Here is a 19,439-nt window from a genome sequence, read left to right as displayed (position 1 = left end):
TCTGCGCATTGTAGAATCAGCAGCATCTAAAACGAAGAATTACGAAGCGCATTGAATTTGACATTATTTAGGGACAATTTTTGTTTCGTTTTTTTTTTAATTTTTTTTTCGTGACTTTGTTATGGTTTTTAATTATTTTTTTTACAGTAATTTACGTATGAAAGTATAATTTTGGTCCTTCCTATGACCCATTTTATTTGACATCTCTACGAAGTGTCCCAGGTAAAAGGATACGGTAGGTTGCATCTTGGAACTTCATGTAATAAGGAGGAAGAGTAAATGAAACACAAGTGTAAACATAAAAGGTTAATTTTTAAATAAAATATAGGCGAAACTAATGCAGGGAAAGTTAAGGTCATTTTAAGGGAAATAAGTTTTTTTATGGAGATGGAATTTTAATATTTAAGGCTCTGTACTTACGTGAGACGGTATTTACGTAAAAGATGAGTATTTCCCCTGGACAGAAAATTCGTTTTTCACTTCCAAAATCACCTGAATTTCCCATGTTCTGGTTTTTCCAAAATATTTAACTCATGAAAGAAAATAAGCAGATGAGGGGGGAATAGTCATAGAAGGTGAAAATTAGTCTTAGTATCCTTCCCTACCAAACATCTGGCAAAAGACATTGAAATGTTTTTTTTTTTTTTTTTTGAACGAAACTTCAAATAAATCATATATTTCAAAGAAATGTCCGAAGATAAAAGTACAAATTGGTCATTTTTTGTCATAAAAAGAGATATATTGTGATTTTATTTATTATTTTTTTTTGTGTGAAACAAAGACAACGTAAAATAGACGGCCTAGTTCAAAAGGGGAACAACTCAAAATTTTAAAGTTTTGAGAAAACTGCATTTTAAAGTTTTATGTTGGTCTGAAAAATCCAAGTATCATTGAAATTGCTCTAAACTCTGTTAATGATGTTTTATGTACTATACGTTTTTAAAGCTACATGAAACTTTAAAATGCAGTATTTTCTAAACTTTAAATTTCGAGTTGTTTCCCTTTTGAACTAGTCATAATTATAGTATAATAAAAAAAAAATACATTTCGTAAGAGTATATTCACAGAGGGGCACGAATCAGGAATGTGTCTGGAAATACACTGTCTCTAGGTGCAACAACCTGGACTATTGATCACTTGCTATCAAAGTCCAAAAGTAAATTTTCCACATAGAAACAACTGAAAAAGTACACTAATTAAGCTATCAAACTTCGTTTACAAACATCTGACAAAGCTATATTAGGACATGACCTTGAATTCCTCCGCAGTTATAAAGAAAAATATGTTCAGCAGCTTCTACTTCACAGCAACAGCAGGTAAGTATTGGAAATTTATTGATGATAAATAAACCCTGACTTTTATTATCTAAAAGTTCTAATTACTTACAGGTTTGTCAAAGTGAGTTCAAGCATTATAGATTGCTCCTATACGGTACTAAATTTTTGATGCCATTTAGGATGATAATTATGAAGTGAACAAAGAAAAGCTCATGCCACTGTATTAATTAAAGTAATGTGTGAAGGATCACATCTTCAGTCATTTCATTTTTTTATATGAATAAAAATGGTTTATTACAATGTTCAGATTCAACATTCACCTTCTGCACTTCGACATGAAGTTCATCAGTCAGATTGATTTTATTTCACACTTTTTGAATGACAACATAACGAAATATTTACAGTGATTTAACAGAGTAAAGACAGCCGTTTTTTTTTCAATTGAAATACCCTTCGAGACTGAAAAATAATTAATTATTAAAAAACACTGTTACAAGTTGCAATCAACAGCTCTTTTCATTAAATAATTGGCCCTACCGGTATATAAAAAAACATTGAAATGGACTATTTATCTTTAAAGGTTTCAAACAGTCCGTTAGGATATTTTAGTCATAGGGTTCTCAACTTTGGGTCAGTGCATTCCAGGACAATTTATTCGAGAGACAGGAAGAAAACTATGTTCTTAACCCAAAAACGACAATTTAAGAGCAATTTCCACAGCTTTTGTGGTGAAATAAAGTACCTACAGTTCGTAAATTGATTATGACCATTTTAATTATGCTGATTAGCTTGGCTTACATGCTAATCAAATTTTAAATCAAATTAATTTATCCCCTTATTTGTCATAACAATCGGTGAATAACAAATTAAGAATTAATGTACTGACAGACATAACATCAACATTTTGTTTTGAAAGCTGTTAGACAATAGTGGTACAATACCAGTGCTGATAGACATCGCAGTTGAATTTTTAAAGATGTAGGCCTACTATTTATATTGAGATTTGGCTGTCTTTATCAGATCTGGCCTGCTCTTAACATAGACACAGAACTAAGTCACATGTTGAAATTTAGTTTCAGCTGGATTTCTGCCTTTACGGATTATCATTTCTCCATTTATGGTCTCTGTGGACTAAAACTAAAAACCCTCGTCACATTAGGCCTAAACAGGGACTTATAAAGCAAAATAAACTAGTTTGAAAAGTTCATTATAATGAAGTTGTTTTTTAAAGACACCTTTCTATAGCATCTTTAATGAGAGACTAGTGAAATTTGAAGAAAACAAATATCTTATGCAACTGAGCTGAAGATCATTAACCAAGATTTCTAGGTTACATCATGTAGGTAGAGTTTTAAGGCAAAACAGGCATTAAATTAAAAAAAAGCCGACAACTCATATTATATTAATTTGAAAGATAGGCCTGCTGTGGAGTTTTGTCAAAAGAAGAGATGTAACTTATTTGGCTCAAAATTCTTTCTCTCCACATCACTCATGTTCAAATGTGTTACTAATCAGAAATTATTCTAATTCCTGAATTTTTGTCGTCCTGATGAAGTAAAAAATTCTGTGAGAACATGGCATATGGACCATCAGCATAGCTCAGTCAACTGAGGCGCTTGCTTTTCGATCTGGAGTTGCGCTTGGGTGTGGGTTCGATTTCCTCTTGGGTTGATCTGGTTGTGTTTTTTTCCCCCCCGAGATTTTCCCAACTGTAACGCAGATGTCATGTAATCTATGGCGAATTCTCTCCTGATCTCGCTATCATCAATCCCATCAGCGCTAAATTTAATAACCTGGTAGTTGATACAGTGCCATTAAATAACCAACTAAAAAAAAAAAAACATAGTATATGATTCCTGGTCAATCCCACCGAATCTTGGGTAGTTGGGAACTCTATTTAGGCAACAATCTCCAACTTGGTAGTTATTTTAGAATAGACTATAATTTATTGACTTATTAGGGCCTAAGTAGAATGTTAAACGCAGAAAATAAAATAATAGGCTAATAATAATAAAAGAGGCTACATTCAAACTAACATTCCAAGGTAGAAGTATTTTTATATTTAACGATTTCATAATACAGTAAAATTTCAAAGAGGTTAATTGAAGAAAAAAAACTGATCCCAAGTCCTATACTAATCTCCAGTATTACACAAAGGGATCCTTGCCCCAAGTCAGAACTCTGAAGTAATGAACACATGAATAAAACCATTATCGGTACCTGCAACTGTCAATAAAATTTTTGTTATATTAATAAAACTTGTTTCTATTTTACGTTTCTTTGGCGGAGTTTATCATCCAAATATCCTTTCCATTTTATGTAGATTCTTTGGTAACAGAATCATCTGGAACTCCCGTGGTGATTTTAAAAGGTCCCAATTCGCTTCACAGGTGACATTTTTCACTAGTCCTTTGCTGCATTCTGTGTGGTTCAAGTTCTTACAGGTTGCCTTCTTGTTCGAAGCAACCTCTCCATTTTGGTATAATGGAGGACAAACACAAATGATAAAAATACAATGCTATAATTGCATGCGACATTAGAATAGCTTAATCTCATTTATAACACTAAAATGTTTGTTTTAACTTTATGTAGATAAAAGCAATGAGACTATTGTTTTCATTAAGATTATGATGCTAGTAGCGTTTACAATTTTGTTGTAAATATCCAAAATATTTCTCATTTCGAGAACTAAAATATTATTTCAAGTTAATTAATTATCTAAGTTTTAACATTGTGAATATTATCATTTATTTCAGAAACATCTTCTTGAAGAACGGTTCTGTGATTGATGCTGCTGTTGCTACTCTTATCTGCAACGGAATGGTAAATGGCCAGAGCATGGGCATAGGTGGGGGCTTCATGATGACCCTTTACCTGAGGGAAAGTCAGACTGCAATTACTCTGAATGCAAGAGAAACTTCTCCTCTCAAAGCATATTATGATATGTTCACTGGCCAAAGCATGAAGTCTCAAGATGGTAAGTATTCTCTCAGACTGTTGGATTATCCAAACAATCGGTTTTGCACAATTTTTTTTTGTCATCATGCGAATATCAACCACAAAAATGAACAGAAATTTTAAGGTACATACATTTTCATTTCGTTAGTGTAAACATCTGTTACATAATATTCTGTATTATATTTTGTTCCAAATGAAAATTTTTTAAATTATGGTTTATTTAACGATGCTTGCAATTGCCAAGGTTATATCAGCATCGCTGGTGTGCAGGAGTTCTTTTACATGCCAGTAAATCTACCGACATGAGCCTGTCTCATTTATGCCAATGGCCTGGGCTGGGATCGAACCTGCAACCTTGAGCACAGAAGACCAGCGCTATACCGACTGCGGTACCCAAATGATTAAGAAGTAATCCACTATTTGTGGACATGGGCACTATCATCAGGGAGATTTCGTGGCTTATTGCCCACAATTCAAACTAAAACTGGCTTCCTAGGCATCTGAAATATTTATAGAAAAGCACGACAGATAATCACGCGAAATTAAAATGTATATGACATCCTAGACCTTTCACATCAGAGGTGAAACAAAATAAAGCGGCAAAACATTGCTAATTTACTATGATTTAATCATTTGATTGACTGGTTGGTGATCTGATTGGTTGGTTGATTGATTGATGGTTTTGCAGATGAAATTACTGTTGTAGTTAAGACTAAAGGCAAAGTATTCTTGGCTATGCGAATACAGCCTACAGAATTATAAATGAAGTACCGGTACATAACTTATTATTAATTCTTCTGATATTAAATTTTAATTTAAAATCTCTAGTCATGTGAGGAGTATAATGCAAATACTTTCAAGACATCTTTGAAATAACGCAAAACAGTAGTTTTTCTTCACCATGTCACACTCCACACAAAGTACTTCACTAGTCTCTTCCTTAGTTCTTTTTCCAGAGGTCTGCAGAAGATGCTCCTTTTTCTATTAAAAGCTTCCTTTCCATTTTTCTTCTTCTTCTTTGGCACTACGGCCCCTGTAGTCCAGCCTTCTGCCTCCATCTTCTCACTCCCAAAGTCCTTAGATCATCCTCTACTCCATCCAACCATCTTAGTTTCTGTCTGCCATTATTACGTCTACCTTCAGATTTTGAATTTAAAATATTTTTGGGTACTCTGCTGTCATCCATTCTGATTACATGTCCCAACCATTCCAATCTACGGGTTTTAATTTCAACTACAATATCTGGAGATCTATACTGAGCTTTCAACTCTGTATTATATCTGATTCTCTAGTGACCATTTTCATATTTTGGACCATAAATTTTCCTTAAAATTTTCCTCTCCCATGTCACCATTTGCTGTTCCATTTTCTTAGACAGCATCCAAATTTCACTGCCATAAAGCACAATTGGTCTTGTTACTGTTTTGTCTGATGTAAGTTTTCCTTTGCCATTGCTATCTTCATTTTGACTTCCTGGTAGCAGCTGCATCAGAGTATATTATATTAAACTTATGATAAAGAGTGAAAAGAATGGAATTGTAGGTATGTTTGTTTGTCTTGTCACAGGACCACTTGCAATAGGAGTCCCAGGTGAGATGAAAGGTTATTGGGAAGCACATCAAAAATATGGTCGTCTACCATGGGAAGAAGTAATAAAGCCATCCATCGAAGTTTGTGTCGAAGGCTACATTATGAACAAGCACCAGTACGATTCCTTAGGCATCAGAGCTGACTATGTTCGAAGAGATCCAATTCTCAGGTTTGTAAGGTTCAGTATATAATGAATAAGATTTACATGTAATACAATGTTATTCAGTAATGATTTCAGACTAGTAAATTGGGTGGTGGTGGAGGGGGAAATGAAACAGCAGGATAGACTGAGTGGAGTTCACTAATCACATGATATTTTTATCGTGACGTTTGTAAGTTCCATTTAAGGAGAGTCTACCGAGTCACCTCTGTGACAATGCATCTGCCTCCAGACTAGCCAGCCTGGGTTCGATTCCAGGTGTAAAATTTCTGTCTCGGGACTAGAAGAGATGGCGATGCACAACTTCTAATCACTAAATTGTGCACCAATATGCCCACCTAAATCTCTCTGTAGTGCATATGAAGAGAAGGCAGATGTCACTGTTGATAGTGATTCGTCCATCAGACGGAGATGTTAAGCCTGGCTTCCCCCTTGATGCTCTTTGACAGGAGTAGGCTACGTGCCGGCATCGGGTTTCCCCTTCTCCCTTCCTCACCTTCATCATCATCATCATCCTCACCCATTGTTTACACTACACTTACATGGACACTTACACATACACTCACTCTAGTACATGACATAACTCTTCACAGATACACATAATGTACAATGTGGTCCACCGAAGTGATGTGTATATTGAAAATGGGTCACAATCCTGCCACATATCCGCAATATGCGGAACCCGAACCCGAATCACGCAAGTGAAGTGGGTAGGCATTAGATACACACACGCATTATTATTATTATTATTATTATTATTATTATTATTATTATTAAAATAAAGGTAAAGGTAGCCCTGTTACATGCCATGAAGGCACATGGAGTGCATTAAGGTAGAGCCCCATGCTTTCTTGACTGCTGCACTAGAAGAAGGTGGTGTATTATTATTATTATTATTATTATTATTATTATTATTATTATTATTATTATTAAAATAAAGGTAAAGGTAGCCCTGTTACATGCCATGAAGGCACATGGAGTGCATTAAGGTAGAGCCCCATGCTTTCTTGACTGCTGCACTAGAAGAAGGTGGTGTATTATTATTATTATTATTATTATTATTATTATTATTATTATTATTATTATTATTATTATTATTATTATTATTATTTATTTATTTATTTATTTTTTTTTCAACTTTAAGAAAATCATTTAAGCTTATATTAATTCAATTTTCTTGTTGTTTATTTATTTACCAGATTTATTTTTCGAGGAAAAGTTATGGCACTCTACTCGGCAATGAACAGCTCTACAGATCTGCGAGATATTCAGCAGAAACATGTCAAAACTTGTTTAGCATACTTCAGCCTAATTTGCAACACGTGCAAAGATGATTCCATAAATTAAATTGTCTCATATCATACACATGAATTAACTTTTAATGAAGATAAACAGAGTAAATTCAATAAAACTGTATATAGACAAGTAGAAGGCAAGCAGGATGTCAAATCATTTTCGAAGAAAACTGAAAGTGCGTACTTCGGTCGAAATTCTAAATTAATCCTTTCATTGTTGCAGTACTTTTTGTAATTAAAAAATGGGAAATTTGAATAACTAGAGGCTGGAGGAGAGGTATTACAAATCTTAATTGTGTTAACGGAGTTTCTTTTCCATGTTAAGCTAAAGTAAATTGTTAAGAGAGTGAGTTTACTTATGTTTTGTCTATATTCTGCAGGGAAACATTTGTTAATCCAGAGACTGGTGAATTTTATCGATATGGAGATCGCATTAGACCGAAGAAATATTGCGAAACTCTTAAATTAATTGCTAAAAATGGTGGCAATGACTTCTACAATGGTACACTGGCCAAGATGTTGGTGTCTGATATCCAGGAGATGGGTGGAATTATCACTGAAGAGGATTTACTGAACTATAGGTGTGTTGAGTAATTATGCTCCTTTTACTCGTGCATAGTTCACTACCGGTATTTATTTCGTATAGTCAGAAAATTAAATACATTGTAGAAGGCGTTTAATGAAACCCCTTTTAAGGGACGAATCCTTAATATAGTATGAATGGAAAAGTCCTCTACCATTTTGTTCTTTTGTGCTTAGATTTCCCAGAAGTACTGGTAATTATCTTACACAATAATTTTTTATCCTATTATCTTTTAAACATATTTAGTTAATGCACATTTTATGAACGTCTTTACATTACAGTTCTCAGTTACAATAAATAATTTGCGTAATGTTTTTCACGTTTATGGTTTGAGTGTGTTTTCAAATACTTTTAATGTTTGGTAATCCTTATTAATATATTGCATATTGCAAGTACCTATTTTGGAGTTAAATAACAGGGCTTGAATTACTTTTTGTTTGAGGAGCACATTATTGTACGAGGCGCATCCAGAAAGTAAGTTTCCTGATTTTTTCCCCTTGAAAGTAAAGGTAATTAGCCATGTCAATTGCCCATATGTAACAGATCTATAATGTATCAATCATATTCCAGCTGGACAGGTCCCACCTGGTGCCAGTAGCGTGGCAGCAATGGTCCGAAATGGAAGCTCTTATTCCTTCTCCCGTCGCCTGCGAGGTTCGGTCAGTGATAAAGTTCTTTAAAGCATAAAGCATTGCGCCAATTGAAATTCATCGGCAGCTCTGTCAGGTCTATGGGCCGAACATCATGAGTAAGCAGATGGTGCGTCGCTGGTGTAGGCAGTTTTCCGAAGGTCGTCAAAGTGTCCATGATGAAGAGCGTAGTGGGCGACTGTCCCTCATCAATGATGATCGTGTTGAGCTGGTGCGGCAGTGCATCATGGAGAACCATCGCTTCACGATTACGGAGCTGAGCAGCCATTTTCCGCAGATATCACGATTTTTGTTGCATGAGATTGTCACTAAGCACCTGCTGTTCAAAAAAGTGGGTGCCGAAAAACCTGACACCCGAACACAAAATGCAACGTTTAGGAGCAGCACTGACATTTCTGCAACAGTATCACGATGATGGCGACGAGTTCCACGACAGGATTGTCACGGGCGATGAGACTTGGATTTCGCACTTCACCCCAGAAACCAAGCAGCAGTCAATGCATTGGCAGCATAGTGGATCTCCGGTCAGGACGAAATTCAAACCAACGCTGTCGGTACGGAAAGTGATGTGCACGGTGTTCTGGGACAGAAAGGGCATTCTGCTCATTTACTTCCTTCCAAGAGGAGAAACAGTGGACGCTGACCGTTACTGTGAAACACTGCGAAAATTGCGACGTGACATTCAAAACAAGAGGCGTGGAATGCTTACTGCAGGTGTTGTGCTCCTCCATGACAATGCTCGTCCACATATGGCTCGGCGGACAGCAGCTGTTTTGACGGAATTTGGCTGGAAGTTGTTTGTTCATCCACCCTACAGTCCTGATTTTGCTCCCAGCGATTTTCACGTTTTCTTGCACCTCAAGAAATTCCTGTCATCCAGTGAGCGTTTTGGCAACGACGAAGAGCTGAAGACGTCTGTCACACGCTGGTTCCATTCACAGGTGGCAGAGTTCTACGACAGAGGGATACAAAAGTTGATCCCACGATATGACAAGTGTCTCAGTTCTGATGGTGGCTGTGTTGAAAAATAGCTGAAACATTGCTGTACCTGATGCCAATAAATGTTTTCCTGAAAGTGTGTGTTCTTTTTTTTTTTAAATAGGGAAACTTACTTTCTGGATGCGCCTCATATCTTTATTGTACAGAGATTCAGCTATGGTAATAAACGTGTAATTTTAAATATGTTTTTTTAATAGTATAAATGTATAATTTTATGCTATGTTGTACAGAGTGAAGTGGGAAAATCCGATCTCAGTAACTCTACGAGACCAGATGACTCTGTTCAGCAATCCACCGCCAGGCAGTGGCATTCTTCTTGGCTTCATCCTTAATATCCTGGATGGTTACAATTTTACCTCGGACAGCATCAAGGATATTAACAGTACTGTACTCACATATCACCGAATTATAGAAGCTTTCAAGTTTGCCTATGCAAGAAGGACTGAACTAGCAGATCCAGACTATGTTAACATTACAAGTGTAAGTTGTTACGATAGTAGTAGTAGTAGTTTGATGTTTGATTTATTGATATAGTTCACAAGTACAAAACTTAATAATATAACAAAAGATCTATAAACAAATGTAGTTCTACATACTAAATATACAATTTCCTAGACTCATTATTTTAACGCAAATCTCAATAATTTATTGGTTCAAACTTGCACTTACGTCTGGTTTTTTAGTGCATGTTTAAACCAATAATGATAACCATTAAGACATTAAACCTTATTTATCTGCTCCTTTTCACAATTTAATTGTAATTATTTAGGTCTTACATTACATAATAACTTATTATTCCAAAAAAAAATGTGATCAGATGTCGACATAACGTAAGTCATGAACCTGAATTAGCTGACTCGATACATTCTATATGTAGGTTAATCTTTATTTCTTACAATATTTCCTTGTCAGCAGAAACGTTTGCATAACTTCAATGAAGACTATCACATACCAGCTTAAACACAAACTTGCCAAGTTGCTTACATAATCAACCTCAATTTAGTTTCATAATTGTGTCTCATGTACTAATTATCAATTCATTACTATTATAATGCCTACTAAATGTATTATAAATGCAGTATTATTGAAATTAAAACATATTAGTAAAGCAATTTATAAAGTCAAAATTATCTTCTGAACCTTTACTAAATACGAATAATATAGCTATCGGAATACATTAATAACTACCTTAATTCTCTATTTTCAAATTTTATTATTTTAAAACTTTGACGTAATTCTATCTTATTTACAAAACCTGTCTGCTTATCTAATTTAATTAATAATAAGTGTTTCTAATTTTAGGAAAATTTATTCTTAGCTGATGCCTATCTCTTAGTAGGTAGTTTCGTTCAGTATCTATAGTTTTGATTGAATCTACTTTATTTCTGATAGAGTTTCTATTTGTCAATTTACCTCTTAATAACTGTTCGTCACCTTCTTCTACTCCATCGGTCGGTAACTCACAGTTCCTCCATACTGTAGCACTTCCTAGTAGTAGTAGTAGTAGTAGTAGTAGTAGTAGTAGTAGTAGTAGTAGTAGTTACTTACAGTGGGAAGCAGCGCCAGCAATTTTAATTTGGGGGGGGGGGGATTTAAGTGGACAAGTAATTGTTAAAAATGACCTATAATATGTCCCAAAAGAGGGAATGAACCAACTACTGAAAAAAATGACCTAAAATTAACATTATACATACAGAGGATGTACCCATTTTTGTCCCTACAATCTGAGGAAGTACTAATTGCGTTTTTTTTTTCTTTTTTGCCATCACTTTCCAGTACAAATTTAAGTTTTATAACGAATGACATTAGATGAAAGCATCTGAACGTTATACTATTTCTGCTATCACCACCGAAGTAAGTGACTCACGATCACTATATGTGTGAAAGTGTAAAATCTAAAATCTCCAATATTAAATTTATTTTTAAAAGTTTGGGTAATATCAATAATTTGATGTTTATATTAAGTTATTATTTTATTACAGTTAATTGTAAATTATAATACTAATTGTGAACTTAATAACTCATGATGATGTCCTTGCAGCTCTTAACTGATCTTCAGTCACATGATTATGCAGACGATATTCGCCAGAGGATAAATGACAGTACAACATACGTAGACCCTAGACATTATGGTGTGGTGAATTACACAGTTGACGATCACGGAACTGCTCACATTTCCATCATAGCACCTAATGGAGACGCTGCATCCATCACCAGTACTGTTAACATTTAGTAAGCAAACACAATATTTGACAAATTTTTGTTGTATTTTCTTGTATTTTTTCTTATACCTTGTTACAGATAGTCCATGAACAAGTGTGTAAGATAGAGAACACAATACTTTAGTACTGATCAGAGTGCGAATTAAGATTTCTGATGAGGGGGGAATAGAATCCTAGATAGAGAATACCATACATAAATTATTATTCCATGTTGAATCTTTCGTACACTACTTTTAACACTTGAATATAAATAATTGGTTAAATGGCGAACACAACAAATATGCAGACAACATATATACTGGCACAGATATGTAGACGACATACTCATACTATACAAAGAAAACAAACGACAAATACACAAACTACACCAATACATAAACAAAATATACCCAAAACTCCAATACACACTGGAACTCGAAAACAATAACTCCATAAATTTCCTAGACATCACCATAACAAAAGTTGACAACAAACACACCTTCAAAATATACAGAAAACCAACCACCACCACCACCACACACATACATAACACATCTAACCACCTCATACAACACAAACATGCTGCATTCAGGACAATGGTACACAGATTACTCAACATACCCATGAGCCAACAACACTACAATGAAGAAGTGAACACAATCAAATACATAGCACAAGAAAATGGTTGCAACCCAAACATAATAGAAAACATCATAAGGAAGACAAAACAAAAACTCAACACACACAAAAACACAGAAAACACAACACAAACACAAGAAATACATCACACTAACATACGAAAACAAAAACACATACAAGATTGCATCCTCATTCAGAAAACAGAAATACAACATAGCATATAGAACAGAAAACACACAAACAATACAAACAAATAAATACAACCACACAGGCGTATACAAACTCACATGCAATAGTTGCGACAGTTTCTACATTGGACAGACAGGCAGATCATTCCAAACTCGATACAAAGGACACATTAAAGCAATAACCAGAGGACACAGTACATCTACATATGCCGAACACATAACTAATGCTAACCACACATACAATAACATAAATACAGACATGGAAATCCTACACATACAACCCAAAAACTCAACACACTAGAACAATATGAAATATACAGACACATTAAAACACACCCTGATCAAATTCTCAACACACAGATCAATTTCAGAACACACACACTATTTGACACCACTTTTCAACAATCGAACACACCCACACAACAGGCAGCGAAGTTCGAGATGACGCTGAGATCTAGTAGGCTCTGAGGATGGTGTGAAGAAGCACCGAAACAGCTGTAAGCCGCACATGCTTACACAATTAACACGAGTTAAATCGCCATTTAATCAGTTATTTAAATTATTATCCTCATTCGATACGGCTCTACGCTTGGTCGCACTGAGTTGCTTGTCTTGCATCTTGATCATAATAATAATTATATCTATGAGCAGGCTTAAAATAAGATGTGTAATTCCTAAGTTACTGATTGTTGTCAACTTGCCGATGATGATAATATATCAATATAATTTTCTTAGCTTACTTTATACTGTACTTTATAAAGTATACTCCTATTAAAACAATTATATTTTGTGAGGGGGATAGAAGTTATCCCTGGCAGGGATGTTAAAATGAATTTATGAGAGGGGGATAATTTTCCAACGGGACGATTTCCCCCATGCCCTCCATTAATTCGCACCCTGGTACCGATTAATATTCAAATATAGAAAGTAACACTTCACAATTGCTACAGTATGTCACTCAAATGGTGGCACAATATTGAAACACGAGAAACATTATTAACAATGCATGCTGTCGTTTTCAAATGTGAAGTAGCAGAGGATATCAGGATACCTGCTTTTGTAGCAATAAGGAAAGTACTGTGTATGTAGCATTAGTAATTTTATATTTTTCCACAATATAGTGCACGAATCACCAGCTGCCTGCTTCTAACATTACAGAAGTGATCTCAGATATATATATATATATATATATATATATATATATATATAAGACTGAAACTTTGATTAACCATATGTTAAGCTGCAAAAAATACTATGTGCTGCATTTGACCTTTGGATAAAATTGTCATTTTCTATCCTTATTTTACACGTTTTTTTCTCCTTGAATGATCTTACCTTGTATGTACTATCTAAATGTGTATATTAATCTCATTGCTTCTGTTTATTTCGTATCATATATTATTATGATGTACCGAAGTACGTATGATATTTCCGTGCAGAAATTCTGCGTCATCATATGATGATGCGAAAAATAATCACTTTGTGATTTAAGATGGTGCTTACTCCATCGGATCCCGGCCACCTAGTCACTCATAACGAGTGCACCTCTGCACATGTATGGATATTGTGCCACTGTCATACATCTATGATGCAGTGCATGAGGGTAGGCCACTAGAGGGAACCCAAGAGGTGGAACTTAAACTGAGAGGATTCAATCCAACATCGGGATGGGAATCCGGTGTGGCTTAGTGGATAGAGCGTCAGCACGTAGAGCTGAAAACGTATGTTCAAATCTCAGTGCCGGAGAGAATTTTTCTCTGTTCCACTCATCCTTCATCATATGATGACGCAGAATTTCTGCACGGAAATATCATATGTACTTCGGTACATCGTAATAATATATTTACATTGTTCGCGTTGTTTGGCCAAGCATCTGCATAGAATTGGAATATATCAGTCTCCTAACTGTCCATTGTGCAACTCAAATCAAGAAATGGATTCAGAACATCTCAAAATCTGTGCGTCAGTGGCTAACCATGACAATATCTTTGAAAAATATTGGAGTGCAAGAGGTCAAATGACTTTATTGTCAAATGCCTGGCATTAGAAAACAACAACAACATTGTTCGCGTAGGCTTCTGCGGCTGGTGTACATGGTCTGTGGATAAGGTTCGGGGCTTCTACTGCGTTGTCTTGGTGTTGGTGGCTGACGTTTCGACTGCTGTGTTGTGGTCATCTTCAGAGCAGTTGTTGGATAAGGAAATAGTCTGCGAGCTCGTATATATATATATATATATATATATATATATATATATATAGTAGTCTCGATGGGGGGATCCAATCCGGTTGAGGTCTGTGTGAAGGGGAGTATTCATATTAAATACTGGCCCTCATAAGGTCCGAAAGAGTGACCTTGATACTGTGCCCGATGTCCGGATGAAGGGGGGCACCGCGTACATGTGGAGACCTGGTTTCTCATTCCTAAGTATGATCTTGGAATAGACTTCCCCATGAGTTGCTGAGTTGTAACCCCTCGTCCTTGTTGATGTTGTTAGGATTTTGTTTGATGTGGAAGGCTTCTTTAACCAGTCTTCTATATAAATTGTCTTCTTTATCTATTATCTTGATATTGTCGAATTCAATGGCGTGGCCTGAATCTGCTGAGTGTAAGGCTATTGCTGATTTTTCGTATGGTCCGTATTTGCAGAGTCGGATGTGTTCTTTCCATCTTCCACCATACGTCCAGTTTGGCCTATGTATTTTAGACCACAGGAGCAAGGGATCATGTATATTCCGGTTGATTGGAGGTATGGAAGTTTATCCCCCCATCGAGACTACTATATATATACGAGCTCGCAGACTACTTCCTTATCCAACAACTGCTCTGAAGATGACCACAACACAGCGGTCGAAACATCAGCCACCAACACCAAGACAACGCGGTAGAAGCCCCGAAGCTTATCCACAGACCGTATTTACACTGTGTTTGATAGTTCTTTACTGAGTATATTAATGTTTAATCACATAATGAGTCTTTCTAGTAGAATTGTTAGAAACATGCTACCGTATAATACATTTTAAACTTAATTCTTTTCAGCTTTGGAGCAGGCATTACTTCACAAAGAACTGGTATCATCCTGAACAGTGGCATGAGTGACTTCTCAATCCCAGGTGCTAAAGATTATTTTGGGATTCCATTTTCATCAGCAAATGCCATTGCACCAGGCAAGCGTGCTCTTTCGTCCATGTCTCCTTCTATTATTGTAGATGGGAATGGAGATGTGCGGTTAGTGATTGGTGCTTCAGGAGGAACCAAAATCACAACAGCTGTGGCGTATGTAAGTATAACGAAGTGCATCTGAGGACCGCGGCAGTGTTGCCAAATGATTTTCGATCGATCCCACTACATAGAGTTCGAAATTTTAGGATTTATGACCAAAATAATCTAGATTTCTTTCTGTGGTTGGCGATGAAATGTGAACAGTTCATAAGTCCTTTATTTTCACGTACCTTTATATTTATTATCTGAATTAAATTCTTTCTGGCTTGGTTTCATTGTAATCCTACATAATTTTATTGCTTAAGATTTGTTATAACTATAAGAAACAACTTTTCTGTGTTACTGTGTAACTAAATTGATAATTTGCTTTAATTGGTACTAAATTACCAACTTAGTTTCACATTAACATAGGAAAGTTGTTTCTAAAACAAATATTAAGTAATAAAAGTGTTAAAACCGTTTATCAAGATGTGTAAATTTATTGCGGAATAGTGATAAATGGGGGATAGTGAGTGCTCAAGTTATCTCTCAAAGGATTCAGCACCGAAAGTTACCCTGCATTTGCTCATATTGGGTTGAGGGAAAACCCCAGAAGAAACCTCAACCAGGTAACTCGTCCCGACTGGAAATCGAACCTGGGCCATCTAGTTTCGCGGCCAGACACGTTAACCATTACTCCACAGGTGTGGACTTGAAAGTGTTTATTCCGTGGCATAATTTTGTTGTTTATGAATTTAATGGGATCTTGAGTTCTAAACAGGGGCTATGCAAGGGCGAGGGGTTAACCCTCCCTTGAACTTTTTTAAAAAAATGACATATTTAGATTTGAGTATTTTTTATCCATAATCGTTTTCCCTTCTCAAATTTTTCACTGTCAGAGTAACAAAAGAGTACATCGACATAAGGCATAGTCTTCCTACCCCTCCTTCAATATAATCCCTGTGATTGGTGCTGCGACACATTCGAATTATAACAATGCTATCTTTATTATAGAGAGACCTACTGCCTAGTACTGACCTTGTAATAAAATGAAGCCAACACAATATGAAATTTAACTTACTGTGAAATACGAGTATATTGAAAAGGTTGTTTTGACAGATTTAAATATTATGCACTGTCGAGTTTAAATTCATTTTAAGAGTAGTATTCACCCGTTTGTTGGAGTTCTGACTTCATTGTGAAATGTTTGTTTGACAGTTCATACATTTTTTTATATAAACTTTACATTATCGTTCCGGGTTCTTTGATATATCTAAGCAACCGCGAAGCTCAATTTTACAATTTTTTTTAGCAAAAAATCGCATAGTGATTCTCGCGAGGTTAGTGAAAATTTCACATTGGAAAATGTTTCTTCGCAGCTGCAGCATAACGATGTTGTTATGAACATTTTTCCCGGAACTAGTTTCATATCCCCCTGTGAAAACTCAGCTGATGATGATGATATAATGATAATAATAATAATAATAATAATAATAATAATAATAATAATACACAAAATTTTAAATATCGATAATGTTAATTGTAAACAATTTTAGTAATGAGCTCTGCTTGACATAATTCTGCATTTGCCACAGTTTCTAAATACTATGGTTTTTATTTTATCTGTAGATATTGTTAAACCATATTTTATAGTCTTTTTTTTTTTAGTTTGTGTATGGACTATTGTAAGGCGTTTTCTGAATATGCTACCGAGACTTGTTCATTGACAAAAGGAGAGTTTTATGTTGTATTGTATTGTATTTATTAACATTCCATGGTATTCATACATTGCTTACAGCTAGAATATGGAACAAGCCAAAAAACTTAATACTATTATAAACTCTTAATTTATAGTCACAGTCTAGATGAAATATATACAGACGAGATTTACAATATAGTCTACTAGTACAACACAAAATTTTAGTATCAATTTCATGTAGTGTTATTGAATGTTATGAATTCACCTACAGAATAGAAGGTGTGAGAAATTAGGAACTTCTTTAATTTGGCCCTAAATAATTTTATGTTTTGGGTTTCATTTTTTATATCGATAGGGAGGCTATTAAAAAGTTATACTGCCATATAACACACTCCTTTTTGATAGCACGATAGACTTGCCGATGGAGTATGAAAGTCATTTTTTTGACGTGTATTTATGCTATGAACTGTTAAATTAGTTACAAAGTTTTCATGATTACATACGAGGAAGATAATGAAAAGATATACTGACAAGCCGTGGGCATTATTTGTAGTTTTTTTTTAAATAGTCCTACACGATTTCCTAGATTTGGTACCTACTATTATTCTAATTACTCTTTTTTGTAATAGATATATACTGTTACTGTCTGTGGAATTTCCTCAGAATATTATTCCAAAACTCATTACCGAGTGGAAGTATGCAAAGTATATTGTTTTTAAGGTATTGATATTTACTATCTTTTGCATAGATCTAATAGCAAAACGAGCTGAATTTAGTTTGGGGGTGATTTCTTTAATATGATTTTTCCAATTTAACACATTATCGATTTTTAAGCCAAGAAATTTGGTTGTTGTTTCTAATAGGGATCTATTTTTTAATTATTGCGCTAGAAATTTGCGACGTTGAATTTGGACAGGATTTAAATTGAATTATGTTAGTTTTGTTACAATTTAATACCAATAGGGGAGCAAGATCATTTATAAACACTAGAAAAAGTAGGGGACCTACTTTCTTGAGAGTTTCTAAGTATGGCGAACTCTCAATTTCCATAGATATATGGCTTATCATTACATTGCAGCAAGCCCTTCAAAATGAATAATTTTTGTATTGTGACATGTTTTATTGAGGAAAGAAAGATAATTATATACCGGTACTGTATTATTTATGTGTATTACAGGTGATAATGAGAATTCTGTGGTTTGGTGAAGGCATTAAACAAGCCGTCGATGCAAGCAGAATACATAATCAGGTGTTGCCAATGGATACAGGATACGACTATGGTGTTTTAGATGTGAGTATAATATTTTAATCTTCATCTTACGATGTTGGTGACGTATGAACGTCCGTTGATGTGACATATTAATGAATTTAAATACTATTATAGTCACAATCATGCCATGGTATGAAAGAAAGTTTTAAAATTGTTTTGTTTCGTAATGTAGATATTTTTGCTGAATTTAAGCTGTAAAATTTTGTTTGGTGTTGTATGTAGTGAATTACAATAGCTTAACTTTCAGTAAGAGATAAATAATAGATAACATTATTCTGTTCATAGCAAGTTGTAAAAGGTCTTGAGAGACTTGGACATAAAATGGATCGTATTCGAGATCGTGGATCAATAATTTGTGCGCTCTTCAAGTTGGGAGACATGATCATAGCCAATGCTGACTACAGGAAAGGAGGGGACGTGTATGGCATGGACTGAATTTCCTCTGGGATGGATCATTTATCCTTTAAGATGAAAAGGTAAGTTAACAACTGTTATTCATTGTTTGCATCAACATCCTTAATATTTGTTGTCCTGCTTCTGCCACTACCGCTGCCTTAGTCCTCAGCTGTTATTTCTTGGTTTTCTGGGGTTGCGTTTGTGTTTGGTAGTGTGGAGTGAATTACGGTGTGTGTTCTGAAATTTAGTTGTGTATTGAGGATGTGTTTGAGTGTGTTTTGTGTCTGTATATTTCGTACTGTTCTACTGTTTTTTCGGTTGGATATATAGAATTT

At 35.0% G+C, this 19,439-nt stretch overlaps 1 protein-coding gene across 3 annotated transcripts in view; it reads left to right on the top strand.

Moving 5' to 3' along the window:
• The window catches only part of LOC138714818 (scoloptoxin SSD14-like), a 270,565-nt gene that overhangs the window by 231,830 nt on the left and 19,296 nt on the right, over positions 1-19,439 (top strand). For all 3 annotated transcript variants that reach the window (XM_069846978.1, XM_069846979.1, XM_069846977.1), the window contains 8 exons: positions 4,034-4,254; positions 5,802-5,994; positions 7,661-7,861; positions 9,743-9,992; positions 11,554-11,744; positions 15,578-15,818; positions 18,616-18,729; positions 18,994-19,184. In XM_069846978.1, coding sequence (XP_069703079.1) covers positions 4,034-4,254; positions 5,802-5,994; positions 7,661-7,861; positions 9,743-9,992; positions 11,554-11,744; positions 15,578-15,818; positions 18,616-18,729; positions 18,994-19,143 — 1,561 coding nt within the window. In that variant the 3' untranslated portion in view covers positions 19,144-19,184. The remainder of the gene's footprint in view (positions 1-4,033; positions 4,255-5,801; positions 5,995-7,660; positions 7,862-9,742; positions 9,993-11,553; positions 11,745-15,577; positions 15,819-18,615; positions 18,730-18,993; positions 19,185-19,439) is intronic.

This window comes from Periplaneta americana, chromosome 15, assembly GCF_040183065.1.
Source record: "Periplaneta americana isolate PAMFEO1 chromosome 15, P.americana_PAMFEO1_priV1, whole genome shotgun sequence".
Taxonomy (NCBI): Eukaryota; Metazoa; Arthropoda; class Insecta; order Blattodea; family Blattidae; genus Periplaneta; species Periplaneta americana.
This window is presented reverse-complemented; position numbering and strand designations above follow the sequence as displayed.